General features: G+C 44.2%; 1 protein-coding gene across 6 annotated transcripts in view; it reads left to right on the top strand.

The window, feature by feature from the left end:
- ARHGAP12 (Rho GTPase activating protein 12) overlaps positions 1-26,293 on the top strand; it is a 95,222-nt gene that overhangs the window by 8,312 nt on the left and 60,617 nt on the right. For all 6 annotated transcript variants that reach the window (XM_040434260.1, XM_040434259.1, XM_040434258.1 and 3 more), the window contains exon 2: positions 5,208-5,914. In XM_040434260.1, the coding sequence (XP_040290194.1) occupies positions 5,276-5,914 (639 nt within the window). In that variant the 5' untranslated portion in view covers positions 5,208-5,275. The remainder of the gene's footprint in view (positions 1-5,207; positions 5,915-26,293) is intronic.

The following is a 26,293-nucleotide window of genomic DNA, read 5'->3' as shown; positions in this document are numbered from 1 at the left end:
TTCCATGTTGTCTGAGAAACTGGTGCATTCAGTTGATTTAACCCCTTAGTGACCCGCCTGTTTTGAGCCTCAGTGACCAAGCAATATTTTTACATTTTTTTTCATGGTTGCCTTCCAGGAGCTGTAACTTTATTTTTCTGTCATGTAGCCGCATGAGGACTTTCTTTTTTACTTTTTGCAGGACAAGTTAAATTTTTTAATGTCACCATTTTGGGGTACACTGATTAATTTTTATTAACACTTTTCTGAGGGGAGGAATGTGGTGAAGAACGGCAATACTGCCACAGAATTTTAACGTAAAAAAAATAGTTTTTTATCTTTTGCAAAATAAAAAGAAAATGATTTTGCATTGACAAGACTCTTATTTTTCTTTGTGAGGGTTTTCTTTCTGGGTGACGGCTTTTGTGGGACGCCTTTGTAGTTTTCATTAGTATCTTTTTGGAGTACATAACATTTTTTGATTATATTTTTAATTCCTTTTTTTGCGTAGCAAAGATGCAAAAAGAAACCTGAATTTATTTTTTTTATTTTTTTGCATTCACAGTGCAGGATGAATGATATGATAATTATATAGACCGAGTAGTTATGAGTGTGGCGATACTAAACATGTAGAGGGGATTTTATTTTTGCAAATTTTTTATTTTTTTTAAAAGCATTTTCTCAATGGAAAAATGTGTTTTTTTTAACTTGAAGATTATTATTTTTTATTTAATAAAACTTTAACTGTTATTTTTACTATTTGTCCCACTGGGGATTCGACAGGCGATTTTCTGATCACTTCTATAATACAGTGTACTGCTTATGCAGTACAGTGTATTATACTGTAAGTACCATATTGACTGGCTCAGCCTGATAGGCATACAGTGCAGGCAGACGGGGGGGGGGGGGGGGGGGGGCGCGCCGCGCCCCGCCCCGCCCCCAGCTGCCATAGTAACACATTGACACCCCATGATTTAGTTTCTGGCTGTGGTGATGCCTGACAGAGGGAGGCCTTAGGCTAGGCCGCTTTAAAAAAGGTGACTGCCTAGCCTAAGGCCCCTTAGTGACCACCCTAGAAAGGCTTGTTGGTGGTTACTAAGGGGTTAAATCCTCCTTTGCACTGTTTTTTTTTTTTTACTTGCTTTTCCAATGTTTTAATGACATTTTCTAGTTTTTACTGTTTTTCAAATCCTAAAGAGAAGCTTATAGGAAAAAAACCGAAATACAGATATCAGTAATTGGCGGCAGTATTACACACGGCGTTTCATCACTAGCAAGAGTTCCTACGAACGCTTGTTAGCGATGATCTGCAATATAATATAACCCTAAGGCATCCATGTGCACGCCGTTTGCGGATGCGAACCCATTGCGTTCGCGATCCACAAGACAAGAGATGGTCCACACCGTGAAAAAGTAGGACCGAAATCTCATGAAAGCGCCTCATTGTGCTTTCGTGGGCTTCTGATCCGTGCCCCCGCTCCACATCTTGAGGATTGCAAACCCATTCAAGTCAGTCAGTCTGTTTGAGGTCTGCAATATGGGCACGGGGCACACACGCTCATGTGCATGAGCCCTTTTTAACGTATTTTCTATCCGTGTCTGTTCTGTTTTTATTTTGGGGGCCGTCTGCAGAACCAATCATTTCAACGGGTCTGCAAAAAAAACATTAGTTACTACTTGTGCATTCTGTTTCCGTACTTCCATTCCGGGAAAAAATAGAACATGTCCACATTAATAACAAGGATAGGACTGTTCTATTAGGGGCCAGCTGTTCTGTTTGTATTTTTTTGCGGATCCGTTTTTTGTGGACCTCAAAATACATATGGTCATATGCATGAGCCCTAAGGGGCAGAGAATATTTGGACAAGATAGATTTCTATTGCTCGATCCTTTTTTTTCTTAAGGAGATAAGTTGGTGCCAGAGGTGTCCAGACGCGGCTTTCGCTCCTCTGTCTATTCACTGCATGTGCATCCTCGCTCGAGCATGCATGTGTATGGCAGGACTAAGAGAGATCACGGTCGGCTGCTCGTGTGACATGAGATATTTATCTGCAGATCACAAGCATCACCTCTGATGGGCGCTGTGAGTTGGCCGGGCCTTTGTATTAAGACGGCCATATAGCTGAGAAGACTTCTTCTGCAAAGGAAGTGGGGACTTGTTCACTTCCAGAAGGGGAAGGAGACTGATAATGTCCACTGCTTGCCATCAACAGCACAGATTAGCAGCTGCACCAGTGAGACACCTAGAAGCTGAATATGGTGAAAAGGGGTATTTTCATGATGCAAACACTCGCCTATTACCAGCCACTGGGATGAAAACGATGAATGTAACCTATAGTGATCACCATTATGTATGTTGGAGACATGTGTGACAAATGATCCTGGAGGCAGACTCCCTGACCGTCCCCTGATAAGAGATTACACTCACTCCACAGGCTAAGCGTCTCTGACCATCGGCGATCGGCTGTGAATGCCTGGGAAAGCCGCTTTGGGCCCCTGAGGGTAATTACAAGGAGGGCTTTTAAATGAATGGATTCTGACAGAATGGCTCTCCTTTCTGAATCACAGATGGATTCCTCCTCCCTATGACATCTGTATAGTCTGAGTAGGGGTTGTCGCAGTGAGACAGCCTTTTAAAGGGGTTATACCATGATTGATGTAAAAAATGAAAATCAGACATCATATAGTACATGACCATCTATTTCTATCAAAGCTAGAACCAGCCCTGTACATCACATGGATCCAGAGATCTCCCCATTAGTTGCTACAAGTGTCCTGCTAGATGTATTTTAGGCTGACCACTCAGGGGGCGTGTCCTTTCTGCCACAGCTATCTCCCTGTAACTAACAGAAGATATAGGTGATGGCAGTTGAAGAGTTAAACCAACAGCAGGTGGCGCTACACAAATACATTTTAGTGTTTTATTGAATAGCTCACTGGCTATACAAAATTTTAAATAACATGCAATTACAAAAGTATTCAGATCCAATTGTGGGTCTGAAAAATGTAGAATTATTATTATTATTATTTTTTTTTTTTTTTGCACAACCCCTTTAAGAAGCTGGACAGTGGCTTTCAGGATAATCGTGCAAAACCTTTTTTTCTTCTTCTTTTGATTTACTTCTACGCCCTGCCCAATCTCTGGTTCAGTGTTTTTGATTTATTTTTGGTTCTCTTAGTTTTGTGGTTTTAGACTGTAGGTGAATAGGTCTTTCCCTATATCTATTACTGTCTGCTATAATTGTACATTACAGTTGGTTCCCCTTTTTCTTCTGTGACGGAATCATCACTCCTATCTTGTAGCAAAACTGATTGTTGTGCAACTGTGTCAGTGGGTCCCAGTTGGGTTTCCGTAGAGCCTTAGCTGTCTCGTTTGTCCTAATTAAAGGAAACAGTCAAACCTAGAAATGAATGATGGAAGCAAATCGGAGATCATCTCACCCAGAAACATGATAATTCTGCAGACGGCCAAATAGTCTTGTAGAAATCTTTTAGCACAGGGATCAGCAACCTTCGGCACTCCAGATGTGGTGAAACTACAACTCCCATCATGCACACTTGCTTGGCTGTTCTGGGAGTTGTAGTTTCACAACAGCTGGTGTTTCGGAGGTTGCTGATCCCAGCTTTAGAGAACAATGCCTAAGTTCCTCCTGACCTCTGGCAGACTGCTACTGAACGGCAGGGTCTCGGCCAACAGGCAGAGATAACATTTTTTTTATTTTTTCTCTTATTGCATATAGAGAAGCGGGGGAGTTCTGCAACCAGTTGCTTTACAGCCAGTCATAAAATTGTGAAGAGGTGGAACAATGGCTGATCACCAGGCACGGCGCCGTAATTGTATAGTGGCCGTGCTTGGTATTGTAGCTCAGATCAGTGACTGAGCTGCGCCTAGGTCATGTGACTTATGTATATGATGTCACCGGTCTAGGGTAAGCTGCCAGAAGAGCGCGTCACTCACAGGAGCACCACGGCCTTCTCTAACAGTGTAACGTAACGTGAATTCAAAAGAATTACGCAGCTAAGTGAACGAATGTATTTGCTAAGTGATTAAACATAAACAAATCACATACAGAATAATAAAAAGTAAATAATCATCACTAGCCTAAATGTGGGGTAGGGATCCGCTCGGCCATGCTATAACCCATGGCTGTCTACCATATTATAACACGTGACCAACACCCCAGGGTGTACAAGAGAGAGGGCAAATCAATACTCACATCCTACCTAAGATGAAAAGGTTAATCGGCTGTGGTCCTGTGTGTTGGCCCCCTAACCGATCAGATTGTGGTTGACCTATCCAGGGGATAGGTCATCAGTGAAAAACAGTCTGAAAACCCCTTTAAATGTGACTCTTCAGATTTGGAGCAACTATCCAATCAGAAGCTCTAAAATGGTATGTTCTTCAGTGATCTGGGACGTCTAAGACACACCTCCTGCCTCGTCATTGGTTCATGCCGCTTCTCTGCTTTTTCCTGAAGCTCTTCTTCTTCTGATTGGCTGCTGTGTATACACACAAGTCCACCACAGGCTCGCCCGTGAAACCGGTGCACGGAGAGATGATTTTCCTCTCCTGAGATCCAGCAAACAGCCGATCTGGCCAGTCAAGCATCTCAGATGAAAGGCCAGACTGCTAAGTGAGAGACGTTGCTTCGTTTAGAGGGGTTGTCCGGGCTTTTACTGTTGATGACCTATCCTCAGGTTATTTCATTAATATCAGATTGGCGGGTGTCGAACACCCGGCACCCCCGCCGATCAGCTGTATGAGGAGTTGGTGCGCGCATTGTGCACGTGCCGTCTCCCTTCTCTCTTCTTGTTCACCGCTGCTGTCTATGGGAAAGACCATAGACAGCAGGGGCAGACAGGAAGAGAGAAGGGAGATGGCACGTACACAATGCACGCACCAACTCCTCATACAGCTGATCGGCGGGGGTGCCGGGTGTTCGACACCCGCCAATCTGATATTAATGAAATAACCTGAGGATAGGTCATCAGTGGTAAAAGCCCAGACAACCCCTTTTGAGAAGGAACCCAAGCTAATGTGTCCATATGCTGTAATAGGCCATACGGACATGGGGTTGTCCTAATGAGTAAAAGCCCTTGAAAGTTTGGTGGCATTATTTTTACTAGAGTTACTACACTATGGTTAAGGTGCAGGGAGAAATATGAGATCTATTAATTTGTGTTTCTATTATGAAATGTTTTTATAATGCTTTGTCTTTCATCTTTAGGACTTTCATCTCAAGCCGTCATAATGCTCGCAGTTCTTCTAAAAAGGTGATCAACGTCATAAAAAAAAATGGCTGACAAAAGCGGCAGGCCTGCCCACGGACCGGTGTTCGTTGAGGTAGAGTATGACTATGAATACGAATATAAGAACAAGACGATTGTTATTAAACAAGGCGAGAGGTACATTCTGATCAAAAAGTCCAATGAAGACTGGTGGCAGGTGAAGAAGGACGAAAACTCCAAGCCGTTGTATGTTCCCGCCCAGTATGTAAGGGAAGTTGGCAGAAAAGCGCTCATGCCGCCTATCAAAGCGGGCGTTCTGCCCAATAGTCCTCTGAAAGTCATGCAAGGGCTGCAGAGGTCGACTGAGAACATTAATAAATCGCCGGAGCTTTCAAGTTTTGGGAAAACCTCAAGTATTCGGGATGCCAACCAGAACTTTGGACCCAGTGGTAGCCCTGGACAGACCAGAGGACTGACTCTAGATCTGGTGCATAACAATGGTAAGCTGTGTACAGATCTGCATTCACCAAAGGCCACTAGCAGGAGCCCCTCCGCCATGAATTTTCCAGTGCCGGAACTTATGGAAATCGAAAAGACTAGCTTTACTAACGATCACTCGGATTCAGCCGGGGAAAGTTCTGAAAAAATTCTTGCCGATTCAGAGTCTGGAGATGAACTGAGCAGCAGTTCTACTGAACAACTACAGGTAACTTCCTCCTTTAGTAACTTTGAGTCCACCATTGCTGTGGATTTCTCCAGGTCCTGTCTATTGTAACATTACACATAACGTTAAGTAATTGTACACACTGTCCTCTCTGCAGTAGTCATACGCCCTACACCTCCTCTCTCCATGTTAGTTAGGAGGAGCAAGCCTTCTGAAACAGTACAGAGCAAAGCAAAGTTTTGTAACCAAACCCAGCAGGAAACTGCCGGAAACAGGAAGTTCTGCATGTAAACATCCTGCCAGGATGCAGCGATGCTGAGAACAGGGGAAGCAAAGTGCGAACATGGAAAAACAGGGGGATGGAGTAAAAATATGCAGTGTATGGGGTACTCTGGGCAGATAATTTTTTTTTATTATGCAACCAGAGAACCCCTTTAAGTCAGCACCTTCTTGTGTGTGGGGCCATCTGATCTGTTTTGGCCAGTTTTACAATGTTTTTGAGGCAAATTTAATTGAAGGTGGATTCAAGGAATTTTTTCAAGATAAATTGCGAAAGTAAATCAGAAAAGCTTTAGTAATGTTGTATGGTTTGCTATTGAAATTGTGTTACCGCTCTCACAAATCAAGTTGTGCTAGAGATCTATGATCCACCTGAACGGCAGGTTAAGCCTCATTCACACGTCAGTGTTCGGTCAGTGATTTCCATTAGTTATTGTGAGCCAAAACCAGGTGCAGCTCTAAACACAGAACGGGTGCCGATCTTTCCCTTATACCTTATGTCTGTGGAGGCTCCACTACTGGTTTTGGCTCACAAACGCTGTGTGAAAGTGGCATTAGGCTAGTGTCATGTGGCCATGGTATGGGTCTGTATTGGCACACACCTTGATCCCCTGCAGTTATACAGAATTAAAGGGGTTGTCCGGACTTTTAATATTGATGACCTGTCCTCAGGATAGATCATCAATATCAGATCAGCGGGGGTCCGACACCCGTCACCCCCGCCGATCAGCTGTATGAGGACGTGCCGTCTCCCGTCTCTCTTCCTGCTCACCACTGCTGTCTATGGCAAAGCAGCAGCGAACAGGAAGGAGGACGGGAGACGGCACCTCCTCATACAGCTGATCGGTGGGGGTGACGGGTGTCGGACCCCCGCCGATCTGATATTGATGACCTATCCTGAGGATAGGTCATCAATAATAAAAGCCCGGACAACCCCTTTAAACCTTGATCACCATAGAGGCCAATTTATCGGGGCTCCTGGGTGTTGTGGCCTTTATACGGAGCCTAATATGAGGCCAAGTAGGTTGATGGAGGTGTGTGGGATGATCACATGTGTTTATAGCTATTGGTGGTTAGTGGTGGATGTAATTCAATTGTGATAACCCATTGAGGGATGTCCCCCTTTAAATTCAGCATCCCATGGTTTAATGAGCTGCTTATTCGCCTTCCTTTCTTGAAATTGGTTTCCTTGCTGTGGTCTGATAGAAGTCATCCATTTATTTATTTATTTTTTAGTGCTTTTAACAGTATTTTTTGTTTGCCGTTTATTTTTAGTTGTGCTGCTTTTGTGTCCTAGATACAAGTGAATTAATACCCCGCGCTCTGACTCTCATCATTGTGATATTGCTGTGCCATTTGTCGCTAGGAGCAACAGGCCGCTTTAGGGATTTTCACCGTGCTGTTTCTTTATTACATGGAAAGACGTGTTTATGATATGTGCGTGTTAAATAAGGACGTGCGCGCGTTTTAGAATAAAATTGAGACTGGGAGGTAATGTTCTGCAGCTGCCACATGAGCTATTCAAAATCTATATGTACCAAGAGGTCCACAAGATTTATCAGTGTGCTTGCTCTAGGATTCTGGCATAAATGTATTGAAAAACAGCAATATATATATATACCTTGTACGACACTTTCTTTACGACTACGCATTATTCTATTCCTTTGTTAATTCTCCTGGAAATGTATGACAATTGAGTATTTACATTCCCCTTTTAAAGAGGTTCTGCACTTTGCTTCTGATCGGCAGGGGTTCGACACCCGGGACCCCCGCCGATCAGCTGTTTGAGAAGGCAGCGGCGCTCCAGCAGTGCCGCGGCCTTCTCACTGTTTACCGCCGGCCCACTGACGTCACGACTAGTATCAACTTGCCTGGGCGCGGCTAAGCTCCATTCAAGGGAACAGAGCTTAGCCACACCCAGGCCAGCTGATACTAGTCGTGACGTCACTGGGCCGGCGGTAAACAGTAAGAAGGCCGCGGTGCTGCTGGAGCGCCGCTGCCTTCTCAAACAGCTGATCAGCGGGGGTCCCGGGTGTCGAACCCCTGCCGATCAGAAGCTGATGATCGATCATCAGTTAAAACAAAGTGCAGAACCCCTTTAAATAGGGTGTGTCCCTTCAGTTTCACACTAAGTATATGTGTACATTTCTAGGATAAATAACAGAGGAAAGGCACACCGCAGAATGCTCCAGTATGGTAATTTCATGGGAAACACAAGTATTTACTAAAACAGACATGTCAGGAAAAGGTGGCAGCTCCTTTTTAAAGGGGTTACCCAGGAATTTGATATTCATGACCTATTATCAGGATATTGGATTAGGGAGAAAAAGGATTCCGACTCCTGGCAACCCCACTGATCAGATGTCTCATCTGTCTGTTTTCCATGCCAGTTATGTCACATTCATTGATCGCATGGCCTAGGCGCAGCTCAGTCCCGTTCATGTGAATCGGCTTCAGCTGCAATACCAAGCATGGCCACTATACAATGGACGGCGCTGTGCTTGGTAATCTGTATAGAAAATGCAGCATTCACGAGGGCTCCAGTAAGCTCCACGGCCTCTTCAAACAGCTGAGAAACAAGGGTGCCGGGAGTCGGACTCCCGCCGGTCTGATATTGATGACCTAAGCTGAGAATAAAGCCATGAATATGTGCCACGTTTTTCAGCAGGCCGTGTACCATATTGAGAAATCAGATTGTAAATCTCTACCTGATAATGGAAAGAGAAAAAGATGGATTGGGCTTGGAGAATTTCAATAGGATTCTGTCAGTGGCCTAAGAGGGTTCGAGCATGTCCAACTTGTATGCCTGATCCTTTGTTCTTATGTAGGCTAAATGAGCCGCCGGCAGTGCCTTCGCCCAGTGGCTTCCACCCCTCTGCTTGTTGAAAACGTATGCACTTGGCTGAGTGTGCATGTGTATAGAGGATCAGACGGCTGTGTACAATGTACGACCGGCTTCAGTCCATGTTTCCTTTGTCATCAGGTGTCGCGGGAGCATCAGACGGCCCCAAACACATTAGATTGCTGGCTAATCCCATTAAAATCTGTGTCATCTGCCAACGAAGGGTTAACGCCTGTCGCTGGCTTACAGTTCCCTCATTTCTTCCTCTGTAGCGTGCGGCTGCATTTTATGTCGGCGGTATTTGGAATAAATGATTAATGGTGCGAATGGAAACGAAGCGGCTTTTTATTCTCCGAAAGTAAAAACCATTTAAGTTGTGTAAATATTTTATGCCCTTTTTGACAGGGTTTCAGTTTTTAAGCTTTTTGTAAAGTGTTTTAGTTATCTCGGTCAGGAAATTAAAGCGAGAAAAAACATTTCTGCCTTAGTGATACACAAGGCGCTGTCGATTTATTTACATGGTGATTATTTTTGTTTTACTATTAGAATTGTTTTCAACCTAAAAATAATTTCCACACTTTTAAAAATTCCTTTTTGATTAAAAAAAAAGTCCCTAGACAATAAGTTGATAACTCGAGGCCCCTGGAATAAAATCTGGTAGCAAGTGTTCAGTTTCCCTGCAGCGCCTCCGCAGGGGAAACAAGGCATTACTGTTACCATTGAAATGTCCATGTAAGGCACAGAAATGTTGAGTCCTCCAAGAGATTCTTTTTGTAATCGCTCCAGGCTTCTGTTAATAGACAGGTGTACACCACAGGGGTACCCCTTTATTACTATGGGATTCCATTGTGTTCAGCCAACCCTTTGGTATTCTCTGGTATTCTTCTGCAGCAGCCGCGTGGGCAGTGCTAGGACATAAAAATGTATGCTATCATCATTTTCATTATTTATTTATTTATTTATTTTTATTTTTTTTGAGGGGGGGGCCATATTTTTCCATCTACTTTACCTTGACTTCAGTGGGAAAAATTTTGATATTAAAACCTATTTTTATAAATTTAGACTGGGTTCACAGCCTTGCTTCAATTTTAGGTGAATAATGAAAGTGCAGGAGCTGTCAAATGACGGTAGGCCCCCATTCACACGACTGTAAGGGCTCCGTGCCCGTAATGCGGCCTGCAAACCCATTGACTTGAATGGGTCTGCGATCCACAAGATAGGGAAACAGAAAGGACATGCCCCATCTTTTGTGGAAAGAAAGCACGGATCTGAAGCCCATGGAAACGCTACAAAGCTCTTCCGTGGACTTTCTGGTCCGTGCCTCCACACCGCAAAAGATGTCATGTGCTATCTGTTTCGGAATGTTGCGGATCTCGTACCCTTTCAAGTCGATGGGTCCGCATCCGCTGCACGGTTTGCACATGACTGGTGCCCGTGCATTGCGGACTGCAATTTGCGGTCTGCAGCACAGGCAAGGAGTCCCTAGGTTCGTCTGAAAGCTTTAAGGGTTCACACTTCAGTTATGTGGTCAGTTAATTCCATTGGTTATAGTGATCCAAAACCAGGTGCGGGTCAAAGACACAGAACAGGTGCAGATCTGTCCATTATACCTTATGGACTCATGCACACGACCGTTTTTCGGGTCCGCATCTGAGCCGCAGTTTTTGCGGCTCGGGTGCGGACCCGTTCACTTCACTGGGGCCGCAAAAGATGCGGACAGCACTCCGTGTGCTGTCCGCATCCGTACCTCCGTTCCACGGCCCTGCAAAGAAGAAAAAAGAAAACGTGTCCTATTCTTGTCTGTATCAAGGACAATAGGCCTGCACAATATATCGCCAAAGCCATCGCAATTGCAATAAATCGCCATATCACAATCGCCAATTGGCCAACCCAAAAATCCTGCATTTATTTGTGTTACCATATTTTTCGCTTTATAAGACAAACTTTTTTCCCCCCAAAAGTGTGGGGGGGGGAATGGCAGTGCATCTTATAAAGTGATGGTTGACTTTTTACGTGGCTGACACGGATGTATCGCTGGCCGCTATGCTGCACAGCGCGGCCGGCGATACATCAGTTACAGTGCGGGGAGGGGGCAGGGGCTGGAGGCAAGTCGTTATTTTAATGAACAAATGTTCTTCTATTTATTCTGTTTATCTGTTCTGTGCAGTGCTATTAAGAAAATGGCAAGTTTTGTATTTTGTACTTTTGCAGTAATGCAAATATGTTGATTAATTTAGAAAAAGAGATGTTTTATTTTGAAAAACACTGTGCATTTCAGTTCTTGAGTTGAGCATAACTACATTTCAGCATTATCAGTAATTTCTGTGTGCTTTTGCCTTGAAAATCCAAGCAAATAGACCTCTAGCACAATTCCCTTAAAATATCGCATCACATATCGTTATCGCAATTTTTAGGGGCCTAATCGCAATCGCACAAAATTCCCATATCGTGCAACCCTAATGGACAAGAATAGGACTGGCCTATTAAGAGCCAGACGCTCCCTTGCACAAAATGCGGAACGCACACGACTGGTATCCGTGTTTTGTGGAGCGCAAAGCAGCGTACGACTATATGCAAAAAATCTGCAAGAAAACCACACAAAAAGTGCCTAGCAAGCCTATTTATTATGTTTTTAGTGCGTGTTTTGTGTGTTTCTATTCGATTTTGATGCGGATTTGATTCAGATTTTCTGCAGATCTCGCCTTTCCATTGAAAAGGGTGAAATCCGGCCCAAAAAAAAAATGCAACAACAATTGACATGCTGCTGGTTTCAAAATCCACATGGCAGGTCAGTTTCCACACTTTCTGGCTGGGAGTTGGACCCGCGCCAATCTGATATTGATCCCGAAGATAGGCCATCGGTATAGGACTCCAGACCTCACGAGCCTGCTGCGGGCACGTACTTCCAATCCGTGTTTCTCACCTTATATGAACCTATAGGCACTCCGCTTGCTGCTCTATGGGCCCCTAAGAATGCTATTACTGCGCCATTCATTAATGTAATCAGTGAGCGGTTTATAACCCTGACTCTTCATCTCGGCAGAAACCACCTTGTTTGCTCTTGAAGGTGTAGAGCGGCACTCCCTCAGTGTTAAAGGGACATTATTACCCTTCAGTCTGGTGGTTCAGGATCAAAATGTTTCTTCCCACATGTGTAGGAGTGACCATAAAAAGACTCAGTATCACAAGAAAGCTTATGACTGACACCACGTCAGGGACCAGAGGACGGCGTCACTCTCTAGCCGCACGCCAGCGATGAGTCAGTGCCCGAGCAGCAGCCTACAAGACACCCTCTTCTCTGTACAACTATTCATCATGTCACATTTTGGACAAGACGTTCCAGCTGAAGGACTTTTTCTTAAAGGGGTGCGCTACTCTCCAGACTCTGGGCCTACTCCCTAGATAGTGGGTACCAGTAGGGCAGTGTCTGCGGACACACAAATACGGTCGTCTGAATAAGTCCCAAGGTCGCCTTCACAGGTGGCAGATTTTGTTACAGAAGTGTCTGCAGTAGAAAATCGGTTCCATTCATTTGAATGGGACTTTCAAAAATCTATGCGCTTCCCGCCAAAACAACCCCATTCAGATGAATGGAACAGATTTTGTGTGAAGGCACACTAAGGGTACATGCACATGGCAGCGTGGTTCGTTTCCATGCTAAAAATTTCCGCAGCGCGTTTGAGGTGTTTGAAAATCTCCCCTACTTAGCTGGTTCTGTATTACCGTATTAGGGCTTTTTTTTTCCGTCTGGTATCATTCACTTTAATGGGTCCGCAAAAAAAATGGAAGTGACTCTGTATGCATTCCTTTTCTGCATATCCGCAAAAAATTAGAACATGACCTATTGTTGTCCATTTTGCATCCGTGTTTTGCAGACCGCAAAATACATACGGTTGTGTGCATGAAAATCTGAGCGCCATATGCAGCGTGTACATGTGGCTTTGTCAGAAGTAGTGAAACCAGGATTGCCATACGCTGGTAAGGGTACAATTACATGGGACACTTGCAGAACTGCATTTCCCCTTTTAAAAATATCTGGTTTTGCAGGAAATCCTAAAACGCTGTGGAATCTGCACACAGGAATCCCGACTGACCATATGTGTCCAGAAATCATGAAGCTGTCGGCGTCTGACATTTGACTAAGCTGCGAGGGTTAAGATGTCGGCCCCCAATATTGCACGTGCGGCCCTGGTGTGCGGCTAGTGCCAGCCTTCTCGGCGGGAGCGGCCCCATACTCGTTATCATTCAATAATACCCATTGTTCCCAGTGAATCAGCTGTGCAGAAGGAACAGTTTAATAAGCCCCTTGTCCAGTCTTTCCCACTAGAACATGAAGTTCCCGAGAAACTGTCTGCACCTATCAAGCCTAATAACCTAACAATCCTACGAGGCTGCTGCATCTGTCACTTGTCTAAAAGAGAAAAGCGACTCCGATGTAGGATAGCCCAGGATAGATTGATCTGGTCTGGCTGCTATGACCCCCCGGATCAGATGGTGAGCTGCTGTGTTAGGGTATGGGCAACTGCGTGTGGAAAATCTGCACCGTTTACTGTAGCAGCGAAGTCCCACTATGTGTGACCGCGCCCCGAATGTAGATGTGGCTATAGGGTGGTACCACGTGTTTGTGGCCGAGCCACAGTAACCACATTTGGCATTGTCTCGCTGCTCATGTACTTGCATGGCTTCAAGTACTGCGGTTACAGCATACCTCCGTCACCTGAGCGTGTCCTGTCCAGAAAACACTCTCCATGTGATGGCTGCAATTCCCGGACCAAACACTGCTCCTCTGACCCGAACGATTCGTGACGCTGCGAGTTCCTGCCTGACCGCAGGTCTCGGGCTATTATGTCAGTACAGTAGTGCCTGCGTCCGCTCTGTAACTCTGTGTTGGACTCCAGTTTTATATAGAGGATTTTTTATTTAATTTTTTTTGCAGATTTCAGAAAATAAGTTGCGGTATCTCTCATTGGATGCCTTTCTGCACAAAAGGTGGTGGTTTCTGCAGCAGATACGTGGTTTTCTGCAAAGCCCATTCAGATGAAGAAATATATTTGCAGAAATTCTGCAACCAAATATCCCATGTGACCCCTGCACACGACCGTTTCCGTTTTGCGGTTCGTGTGCATCCTGCAGTTTTCACAGGACCCCACTGTGGGGGAAAAAAAAGTCCTATTCCTCTCTGCAAAACAGACAAGAATTGGACAAGTTCTGTAATTTGCGGCCCGGCAGCACAGATGCGGATGGCACTGGGATGACATCTGCTTGCTGTCCATTTTTTTTTCTGTGGACCCATAGAAATGTGTATGGGTCCGTATGTCATCTGCAATAAAAGTGGGTCAGGCACAGACCAAAAATACGGTCATGTGCGTGCAGCCTTATGGAGGCACTCCTTCCTAGAAGCAATGATTCTAGTAGGGAATATGGTGCAAGACACTGCGTGTCTGTGACCATAATACGGAACGATAGTGCTAGCTTTGCTGTGTATATAGGTTGACTGATGGTCGCTATTGTCCACCACATGATCATATCCAGGATTTCACTGTTGATAGCCTAACCTCAGAATAGACCATCAATATCCGATGATTGGGGGTCCCGCTAACCAGCTGTTCTGCTGTAGCTCCAGTGACCGGTATGATTATAATCTGTGGTTGCACTTTTTGGTGGCCCATAAAGTAGTCCTTTAAGGCTAAGTTTTACACAGGCCGAATGTTTTTTTTTTTTTAAACATATATAAATAAATGAGTGATTTAGAAGGGGGGCTCGAGGCGGCCAATACTTTTTAAAAATTCTTGCCGGAGACTTTCCATAATAATGAGGTGGACCCTCATAATTTTTGTAAGGGTCTAAGGATTGGAAGGTGGTGCCTTTAAAAGGGAACATAAAAGGTTAACTCCTTTTGTATGACTGTATTCTGCTGAGTAAACCTGGACCCTGGGTACATTTTAATGTTCCTGCTGTTGCTGGTGGCCTTTGATCCCCGGCATCTATTGACTCATACCTATAAATATTAGTGATGGCGAATCTAGGGAGACGTGTGAATACAGCTCCTCGCCGCTGACTAACGCCTCCCTTCTCTGTCTTCTGCCGGCTACCGAGCTCATTATGAGATCTTCACCTCCGCACGTTGTACAGCAGATGGAGAGACGCTGAGGGCTGGGTCCTGTGATCGCTCCCTGCAGTGCGGCTGTACAGGGCATGACGTGGAAGGATGGAGGAGGTGAACGCCACTCTCTCTGACAGTGCTACACAAATATCACAGGAACTATTGCAGTGGGATAACTTCATATATTGAACATATATTCTTTTTTAAATTTTTTATATTTGTTTAATTAGTGCTTTAATTGATTTAAGCATCCCTCACATACGTCCAGCGATCCAGTTCAGTTCTCCTCCGGCAGGAAGTAGAAAGTGCTGGAGGGGAACTGAAGCCAAAACTGAACCCATGTATATGCATTAAATGGGGCTAGAAATCTGAGGGTCAGATTTCACGTTGCATTTTTTCCCAAAAGACTGTTTAAGAGAACCTAGCAATTCATTCATAACTTCTAGCAGGAATAATGAAGGAATGGCACAACCAAGTCATAAAAATAGATGCTCAAGAAATATTACATGGGGAATGGAAGAAGTTACTAAAACATGTCAGAAGAGGTGACGAGTCATCTTTAAAAGGGTTTTCCAAAATTTAAATACTGATCGGTGGGGGTCTGACACCCAGGACCCCGCCGATCAGCTGTTTGAAAAGATATTGGCGTGAGCGCAGCGGCCTTCTCTGTGTTCACCAAGCACAGCGCCGTACATTGTATAGTGGCTGTGTTTGGTATTGCTAGGAGCAGCTCAGCCCTATTAAAGTGAATGGGGCTGAGCTGCCACGTGACCGATGAACCTGACATCACTAGCCTAGGGAAAGCTGTGAGAAGGCAACACCACTACCTTCTCGAACAGCTGATCAGTCGTCGGTATTTAAGTCTCGGGAAAACCCCTTTAAGGCCTCGTTCACATCTCCGTCTTGAGATCCAGCAGGCTGTTTGGGCACAGAGCAGCCTGCCAGATCCTCTAAACTGCAATGGGGTCTGGCGGTGATCTGGCTGATTTCTGGCATACATGCCTGGCTTCCACCTGACAAAACCCTTTTGTGTGGAACATTTTATTTATTTTTTGTCCGGCCGACAGCAGGCATTTGTGCCGTATCCGGCAGACAGATCTCTGAAACGGAGATGTGAACAAGGCCTAAGTGGTGTGCAGGTGCCCTGATGAGGAGAAGGTGTCTTGAGATCAGCAGGTGCATCTTGTCCTCATTTGTTCTCTAATCTTTCAATGTCTCCATGCTAAGAGGATCCATCGACTCTTCTATGGTCCTGACGCCAAGAGGGACTTCGCTGTGAAGACATTGGGTCCTCGGCGTGCGTTCTTTTTTTAGGCCGATTTCACATAGGAGCCGGGGTGCAGCTTCCAGACAAGATCTTGGGACACAGAAGATGGGTACGGCTAATCCGCACTCCATGAGGGGCCTGCAGCTTATCTCCATACGGCTCTGGGAAGAGATCTGTCAAAGTGGGAAAAACAGAGTAATGCGAATTGGCGGCGGTGTAATCCATTATGTGCCGCCTGGGTCTCTCCGGGACTTAGGGGTTCTCCTGCGCTTCCCTTTTGTGGTCAGCAGGAGCTCGGGGCTGTGCTATCTTTTCTGCCAGCTGGCACTTGGAGGCATATGCTCGAATTACTGTCACACAGGCTTTGCGTGCACAGATGTGTATGGGATCATTGCGTCTTTCTGTCCCTTCCTGGTTCCTCTCTATAACGTAAGATCTATATAATATGGATAACCCCAGACTCTATCATCCTGCCAAGTCCCCCTGCTCCGAGCAGAACCCTTCATCTCCCAGCGAGTTCTAGTAATTTGCCAGCACACAAAGCGCTGACCTATTTGCAAAGGTTGTCATTAGTCTTTTATCCTCTTAAGTAGTTGACTATTGCTTCAATTGTGAAGCCGGGGGATTATAAGGCGGATGACTGTCTTATTTTGATTAATTGTGAGTGGTTAAGCCACTCTGTTCTTGTAATACACAATTTCTGCCGCCGCCGCCCCCCCCCCCCCCGAATTTGCCAATCTTGGTGTTCTCTGGCAAATGCCAAACGTCCTGCACGGTGTTGGACTGTAAGCACAACCCCCACCTGTGGACGTCGGGCCCTCATATCACCCTCATGGAGTCTGTTTCTGACCATTTGAGCAGACACATGCACATTTGTGGCCTGCTGGAGGTCATTTTGCAGGGCTCTGGCAGTGCTCCTCCTGTTCCTCCTTGCACAAAGGCGGAGGTAGCGGTCCTGCTGCTGGGTTGTTGCCCTTTTACGGCCTCCTCCACGTCTCCTGATGTACTGGCCTGTCTCCTGGTAGCGCCTCCATGCTCTGGACACTACGCTGACAGACACAGCAAACCTTCTTGCCACAGTTTGCATTGATGTGCCATCCTGGATAAGCTGCACTACCTGAGCCACTTGTGTGGGTTGTAGACTCCGTCTCATGCTACCACTAGAGTGAAAGCACCGCCAGCATTCAAAAGTGACCAACACATCAGCCAGGAAGCATAGGAACGGAGAAGTGGTCTGTGGTCACCACCTGCAGAACCACTCCTTTATTGGGGGTGTCTTGCTAATTGCCTATAATTTCCACCTGTTGTCTATCCCATTTGCACAACAGCATGTGAAATTGATTGTCACTCAGTGTTGCTCCCTAAGTGGACAGTTTGATTTCACAGAAGTGTGATTGACTTGGAGTTACATTGTGTTGTTTAAGTGTTCCCTTTATTTTTTTGAGCTGTGTGTGTGTGTGTGTGTGTGTATATATATATATATATATATATATATATATATATATATATATATATATATATATTAGTACAGACCAAAAGTTTGGAGACACCTTCTCATTCAAAGAGTTTTCTTTTATTTTCATGACTATGAAGGCATCAAAACTATGAATTAACACATGTGGAATTATATACATAACAAACAAGTGTGAAACAACTGAAAATATGTCATATTCTAGGTTCTTCAAAGTAGCCACCTTTTGCTTTGATTACTGCTTTGCACACTCTTGGCATTCTCTTGATGAGCTTCAAGAGGTAGTCCCCTGAAATGGTCTTCCAACAGTCTTGAAGGAGTTCCCAGAGATGCTTAGCACTTGTTGGCCCTTTTGCCTTCACTCTGCGGTCCAGCTCACCCCAAACCATCTCGATTGGGTTCAGGTCTGGTGACTGTGGAGGCCAGGTCATCTGGCGCAGCACCCCATCACTCTCCTTCATGGTCAAATAGCCCTTACTTTCAAAGTTTTCCTAATTTTTCGGCTGACTGACTGACCTTCATTTCTTAAAGTAATGATGGCCACTCATTTTTCTTTACTTAGCTGCTTTTTTCTTGCCATAATACAAATTCTAACAGTCTATTCAGTAGGACTATGAGCTGTGTATCCACCTGACTTCTCCTCAACGCAACTGATGGTCCCAACCCCATTTCTAAGGCAAGAAATCCCACTTATTAAACCTGACAGGGCACACCTGTGAAATGAAAACCATTTCAGGGGACTACCTCTTGAAGCTCATCAAGAGAATGCCAAGAGTGTGCAAAGCAGTAATCAAAGCAAAAGGTGGCTACTTTGAAGAACCTAGAATATGACATATTTTCAGTTGTTTCACACTTGTTTGTTATGTATATAATGCCACATGTATTAATTCATAGTTTTGATGCCTTCAGTGTGAATCTACAATTTTCATAGTCATGAAAATAAAGAAAACTCTTTGAATGAGAAGGTGTGTCCAAACTTTTGGTCTGTACTGTATATATATATATATATATACACATACACACACACACACACACACACACACACACACACACACACACACACACTCCTGATCAAAAGTTTAAGACCACTTGAAAAATGGCAAAAAATCATATTTAGCATGGCTGGATCTTAACAAGGTTCCAAGTAGAGCTTCAACATGCAACAAGAAGAAATGGGAGCGAGACAAAACATTTTTTGAGCATTCAATTTATTGAAAACAACGAATAAACTGAAACAGGCTGTTTTTCAGCTGATCAAAAGTTTAGGACCACACCTCCAAAAAAAAAACTAAATGCCCCCAAAACAGAAATCCTGCGGGCATTGTCTACTGTAGCGTTGTCCTGTTGAAAAACCCAGTCGTTACCACACAGAGGAGGGCCCTCAGTCATGAGGAATGCTCTCTGCAACATCTGGACATAGCCAGCGGCCGTTTGACATCTCAGGTGGGATCTGCTTGTCATGCCAGTAACGTCGGAAACCATAAAGGTTAAATTTTTTTCTCATCAGAGAATAAAACTTTCTTCCACCTTTGAATGTCCCATGTTTGGTGCTCTTGCAAAGTCCAAACAAGCAGTTCTGTGGCGTTCAAGGAGATGACATCTTTGAAGACGTTCTTTGTTTTTGAAGCCCTTTAGTCTCAGATGCCGTCTGATGGTTATGAGGCTGCAGTCAGCAACAGTAAGGGCCTTAATTTGGGTCGAGGATCGTCCAGTGTCTTGACGGACAGCCAATTGAATCCTCCGGCTCAGTGCTGGTGACATTTTTTTGGGTCTTCCACTTGACTTTTTTGTTCCATAACCCTCAGGATCATTTAAGAAATTCCAAATGACTGTCTTACTGCGTCCCACCTCACCGATGGCGCGCTGTGAGAGACGCTGCTTATGCAGTTCAACAACCCAACCACATTCAGAAAGGGAGAGTTTTTTTGCCTTTGCCATCACAACGTGTGACTACCTGACAGAAAATGACAATGAATCCACATCTTTGCACAGATTTGGCCTTTTAAAGGCATGTGGTCCTAAACTTTTGATCAGCTGAAAAACAGCCTGTTTCAGTTTAATCGTTATTCTCAATTGAATGCTCAAAAAATGTTTTGTCTCACTCTCATTTCTTCTTGTTGCATGTTGAAGCTCTACTTGGAACCTTGTTAAAATCCAACAATGTAAAATATGATTTTTTGCCATTTTTCAAGTGGTCTTAAACTTTTGATCAGGACTGTGTGTGTGTGTATGTATATATATATATATATATATATATATATATATATATATATATAATCATTTTTTTCTTTTTTTTATTTATTTATCTTCATTCCTATAATGATAAGCATCAGTTGCCTTCTGTTTATTATCTACAGGTCCTTTTCTCACTTTTTCGGACCAGCTTGCACTAATAGTACCCCTCAGAAATATCTTTCTACCCTACACCCCTTCCTATCTGGTGGCTGGGCTCTATATCTGCTTTCTCTTTCTACCGTTTACTATTATTTACCCCAAACCAGTCTTTTGTTAAGACCCCATAGTCCTTTATAGGGCACAGATTTGGGGCCACAAGCTGTTTGTATCGGCGTTGGTGCACAGCATTGCTCGTCTTGCAGGCTGCTTCTCGCTGTCGCAGTCACGCTGTTTGCAGCTCCTAGCAGCGTGTTTAGTGAAGGCGTGATCTCTCTGCCAGGAAGGAGAGAGAACAATTGGAGAGCCGATCTTTGGCAGAGGAAAGTAACGTTTCGTAATATAGCAAGTAATCCTGGCAGAGTTGAGCTCACGAAGTGGAGGTTCTTACAGTGTTACAGCTGATGTTGGTGTTTTGCACAAACTTGTGTGGAAGTCACGGTGAACGCAGATGTTTCCCTATCTGGGCTGTGTAATTTAAAGGGCATCTGTCAGCATATTTGTCCCTATGACACTGGCTGACCTGTTACATGTGCGCTTTGTAGCTGAAGACATCTGTGTTGGTCCCATGTTCAGATGTGCCCGCATTGCTGAGAAAAATTATGTTTTAAAATATGCAAATGAGCCTCTAGGAGCAACGGGGGCGTTACCGTTACACCTAGAGCCTCTGCATACTCGATCTACTGAAGTATTACCCAGTTACTGGGCTATTGTTACATGTGCATGATCAGTGGTAATCCCTCCCGCGGTGCCCCCTCCTGACCATCAAAACGTCTCTATTCAGAATTCATTAGGATAAACTGATCAGTTCTTTTCCGGTATTGAGCCCCTAGGACGGAACTCAGTGCCGGAAAAGAAAAACGCTAGTGTGAAAGTAGCATTCTGTCAGCCCGATTTTCGATACTGAGATTTTGGTATCCTCATATTAGTCTCCATTATCTCATTAAAAATATACTAGTTTTACCCCAACCTAAAAATAGGTTTTAATAGGTTTGATCTCTGAGCCCAGCGCCGCCCCTGCTAATTTATTCACTCCTCTCCCTGCCTTTTTTTTTTTTTCTCAGTGCGACGTAATCCCGCGCATGCGCCGATGTCACACACGTCCAGGCCCACGCGGTGTCCTGGCAGCAGCCTCATCGAGTGTGATCGGCGCATGCGCAGGATTACGGCGCACTGAGAAAAACAAAAGGCCGGAGAGGAGTGAATAAATTAACAGCCGGGCGGCGCTGGGCTCAGAGATCAAACCTATAAAAAACTATTTTTATCAAAAATGAAAAAACAGGTGGGGGTAAAACTAGTATATTTTTAATGAGATAATGGAGACTAATATGAGGATACCAAAATCGCAGTATCAAAAATCGTGCCGACAGAATCCCTTTAAAGACTTCTGTCGCCAGAATCATTGTAGTGAAACAGGCTGATAATGCGACATGTGAGGTCAGAAGAAGCTAGCGTTCTTGGTCCCATCACCACCTGTGGAATTATTTCTGAGAAAACTCAACTTTAATATACGCAAATGAGCCTCTAAGAGCAAACGGGGCATTATCATTACTCTTGGATGCTCTGTTTTCCCTGTTTTTGATACTCCCTGTACGCTTTGATTGACAGAGCCATGCAGTGTAGGACGTCATCATGCCTGGCTCCGACTTGTCATGGTCTTGTGCCTTTGCTGTGCGCTTCAGTACCCGGCGCGGGAGCAGTACAGGGGGGCGCTCACTGGTAGTTCTCTGTACTGCACCGGCGTTGGGTACTGAAGTGCACGCCAAAGACGCGAGACAAGGACAAGTTAGGACCAGCCGTGATGGCGTTCTACACTGCCTGGTCCTTTCAATCAAAGGGTGCTGCGGCAGCAGCAGGGAGAATGGAGCCTCTAGGACTGACGACAACGCCCCCGTTGCTCCTAGAGGCTCATTTGCATGTAATAAAAGTTCAGTTTTCTCAGAAATAATACCACAGATGGGGTTGGGAGCTAGGTTTCCAGCTTCTGCTGACCTGCACACGTCAGCCTATTTCACTACAATGATTCTAGTGACATAAGCCCTTTAAATAGTAAGGGGCGCAGATTTAGTAAAAAGAGGACAGGACCTAGAATGCAACGTTTTGTGCCAAAATTGCACCACAAGATTCTGTATTGGAGTAAGCCAGCTAATGGTAGAGAGTCAGAGAAAAGTGTCTCCCCCTGCACCACATGTATCATCCAGCCTGAGCCCCTGGTGCGGGTCTAGACAGCCCGTCTTAGATTACATCATCTGTAGGCTTTGTAAATCTGCCCTAGTCTTCCCTTTTTCTGTAAATGAGTAAAATATAGGTTTTGCAAATTGAGGAAAATGCTGATTTTGGTGAACTAATTTTAGTAATGGGAAGTTCCTACTTCAGTCAACTGTAAGGCAAGTCACCAGGTTGTGGTCAGGTGCAGGTCTGATACAGGGCCGTCCACCAGTTGTTTATTGGAAAATACGAGTTTAGTGATAAGCGTGGGTTGCGCTGCCGTAAATTTTTACTTTTTTTTTTTAGTATGTGCCAGGATTTTCATCTGATTGTTCTTGCTCATACGGTTGAGGGATAATATGAGGCGGAATTGTGTATTTTTGCTGCAAATTTTCACTGTCTCCCGTGTGTCCATCTTCCAGTCCCTGGCTTGTGTGCTTCCTCCTGGACATGGCCATGGTCACCTGCTCCGCCACTGCCAACCACTGGCTTCAGCGATGACCTGTCTCATGTGGACATGTCACTCTAGAAACCAGACGTTAACTGCAGTGGAGCAGGTGACCATGCCCAGGAGGAAGTAAACAAGCCGAGGACCAGAAAATGGACAGGCGGGAGCCATCTTTCAGGACTGGATTGCTGGGAAGCAAGCAAGTATAAATATTGCAATTGTGGAGGCAGGCTGCAAGCACCAGTTAAAGCTTAGGTATTCCTGGACAACCCCCTTCAGGTTTTCTGTCTCCCAGTTCATGTCTACTTGAAGATGGAGAGCAATAAACATACCTGCCTATTTCACAAAAGGAAGATGCCAAGGAAAAGAAGTATTCTAATCCTCCCCAGAGGATCACCGTCCTGTAGTATATCTGAGTGCTTTTAATGGAAATCCGAAAAAAACTTTTGTTTAAATAGTTTTTATTCTACATTATCTTTTTAAGCATTTTAGTTTTTTCCCTCTATTTTTATGTCACTAGGTTTTCAGTCTGGCAACTGTTCCTCATAATAGACTCGCGCTTCCTCTCCCGTAGAAATCACTTTTCAGTGGTTTTGGGTTCCAGGTTTCACAAAAGTCACATTACACAAAATATGTGTAACATATTTTAAAAACTGTGATTTGGCTGTGAAAAACAAGTCGCAGGCAAGTTGTGTGTCTAAAGTTGGATGCGACGTGCAGCATAAAGTCCAACATGTCTTGATTTTTGGCAGCTGTTGTAGTCGCAGCATGTCACATTGTGATAAAATTAAGTTGACAATTTGTGATCACAGTGTACCTACTCCCCCTCCCTGCACAATGATTTTTGCACAGGTCACAGAGTCCAAATCAATGAACATCTCCAGACTACAGGTTCAGTATGGTCAATGTGGCTGCTGTAAAGAATGTCTCTAAATGCTGTTAACAGCATCTCTGGTCAGTTCAGCACTCCCGTAATTATGTTCAGGAAACTATTTAAAAACAGATTATCTAGGTTAAATTCCTAAAAAACTGTAGCCTATACATTCCTGTTAAAACATATATACATGTCTGATAGTGACAGATATGTGTACATTGATGTAACTGGTGATCTTCTGTCCTAGGTGATTGTGAGCACATTTGCACATCATTCACTGTATGGCAAGGCTTTTAGGGGGAGATATTCACTTCTTACCAGCTGAGCTACATTAAAAAAGAACAAAATTGCTTGAATATTTAACCCAAACCGAGAATGACTAGAAGACTGTGTGACTGCAAAGGGAACTTGCTAGCTCAGGGGTCAGCAACCGTCGGCACTCCAGCTGTTGTGAAACTACAATTCCCAGCATGCTCCATTAATTTCTATGAGAGTTCTTAGAGCAGAGCAAGTATGCATGATGGGAGTTGTAGTTTCAGAACAGCTGGAGTGCCAGACGTTGCTTACCCCTATGCTAGCTAATAAAGTCCTGTGATCACAGCAGCATCGGCATAAAAATTTGCGCTGCTCTAGATTCCTGAAAATCCTCATGAAATGGAAGTGGGTATGTTTCTAGATTCACTTCTTAACTGTTTCTAATCATCAGTTATGAAGAGATGTGGTGGAACTTGAGACCACGAGTCAAACCTTTTGGCGTCCACTTATTTTATATGTTTTCTTGTTTACAATATTCCTTTTTACCCCCGATTCTTGAGAATCTGCATCGTTCTATTACACCATGGGAAGCCAGAACCTTCTATTCTCTACTACAGAGATTGCAGCAATAGAGACCAGAGAAGTGATGTATTTCCCTTTTGCAAAAGTGATTTCAAATTGCAACACGCTCCCCAGAACTTTATCCTCTATAATTGGAGACTGTTCTATTGGCTGGATTTAAGGTCATGTATACGTGTTGGACTACTTTCACATATGCAATAAAACTATTTGGCAGGCTGTTCCGGTAGAGGAGCAGCCTGCTGGAATTCACTGTATTCGGCATTGCTGGATACTGCCATTGACCACTGAAGTCCATTGACTATAATGGCACCTGGCAGGGCAAAAACAAGTGCAAGCTCCATTTTTTGCCCTTCTGAATCCCGGCACTAATGCCGGGAACAAGCCCACTGGGTCCCATTAAAGTCAACAGGGTCTGGCGGTTCTCTGGCTATGTCAAATAAGATGCACTCAGACAGGCTGTTCCTCTGCCGGATAGTTTCAATGCATATGTGCAAGTAGCCTTATGTGGCAGATGATACATTTTAAAACTTTTTTGGGTAGAAAGTCAGACTGAGAATTCACAGAAGACTATACGTGAGGATCTGAAAGCAGAGTGACGTTTTAACTTTTCAGAAAGGGGTTCTGATAACCACTATAACCAGTCTGGAAATGCTGGTAGCTACGTCCTGTAAAAGTTGCTTGGCCCCAGTTTCCACTGTACTGGCGTCGTCGTACAGTTAACAATCCATTCACACCTTTTGTTTCTTGAACTTTTAAACCCGCACCTTGAAATCGGACCCGGATTTGCAGTAGATTACAGGCGGATTATTGCAGCATGGATCCCATAACACTAGCTGCCTTGTCCCCGTCATGTCATGGTGTCTGTGTCATCAGGCAAAAATATACCATAAAACATGGTGTGAATGTCCCAGATGCAGGAATTAGTGATGGTCTCCTGTAAAGTATAATCTTTTAATAATTTTCTTGACATAAAACACATTGCTAATTAATGCCACCATTCTGAGATCAAAGACGGAAAGAAGCATCTCCATCAACAGAATGCAGAGAGCATCAGTGTTTTTGGTGGTGACCCTGTAGAGTTTACTGCAGGGACCTGGCTCCTTTTTTTATTTTCTTTTTTTTATTATGATTGTTGTTTACGCAAACTAGATTTTTGCGTGTTTTATATGCACGCTATAATCTGATGATAATGAGGCTACAATCGCACAACAAAGCCTTGCACAGTCCTGTCCTATGGCTCCCTAGTACAAAAATTTATGAACTTCTTCCCAGTGTCCTCCAAGTCTCCTGGAACTTTACTTCAATGGCTTTACTAACTTTGGGACATAAGATAACCTATTTCGGAGGGTTCCTTGTAAGCAGCGGTCAGACGGCAGTAATAGTACTCTGTGGGAACCGTATATGAGGAACCAGGAACGGAATGTCTGGATGAATGCAGGACACATTTTGTCCATCTGAATTCGGCCCTAGGTGTTCCTTTTTTTAAATTTTTTTTTAAATTTTTTATTTTTATGGGTGTCCTAGTTTTCACGTAGGCATGATCAAGTCATTATCTAATTAGGACCTTAGACTGTAAATTGGCAGAAGAGGTATGGGCTGGTCATGTTGAAAATATGTAAAGGCGTAGCTCATGGGTCAAAAAAATACCTTTTTTATATATATATATATATATATATAAGTTGATTGAATGTTTTAAATGGG

This window comes from Bufo bufo, chromosome 5, assembly GCF_905171765.1.
Source record: "Bufo bufo chromosome 5, aBufBuf1.1, whole genome shotgun sequence".
Lineage (NCBI taxonomy): Eukaryota > Metazoa > Chordata > Amphibia > Anura > Bufonidae > Bufo > Bufo bufo.
The sequence above is the reverse complement of the archived record's forward strand: the minus strand, read 5'-3'. Positions and strand labels throughout refer to the sequence as shown.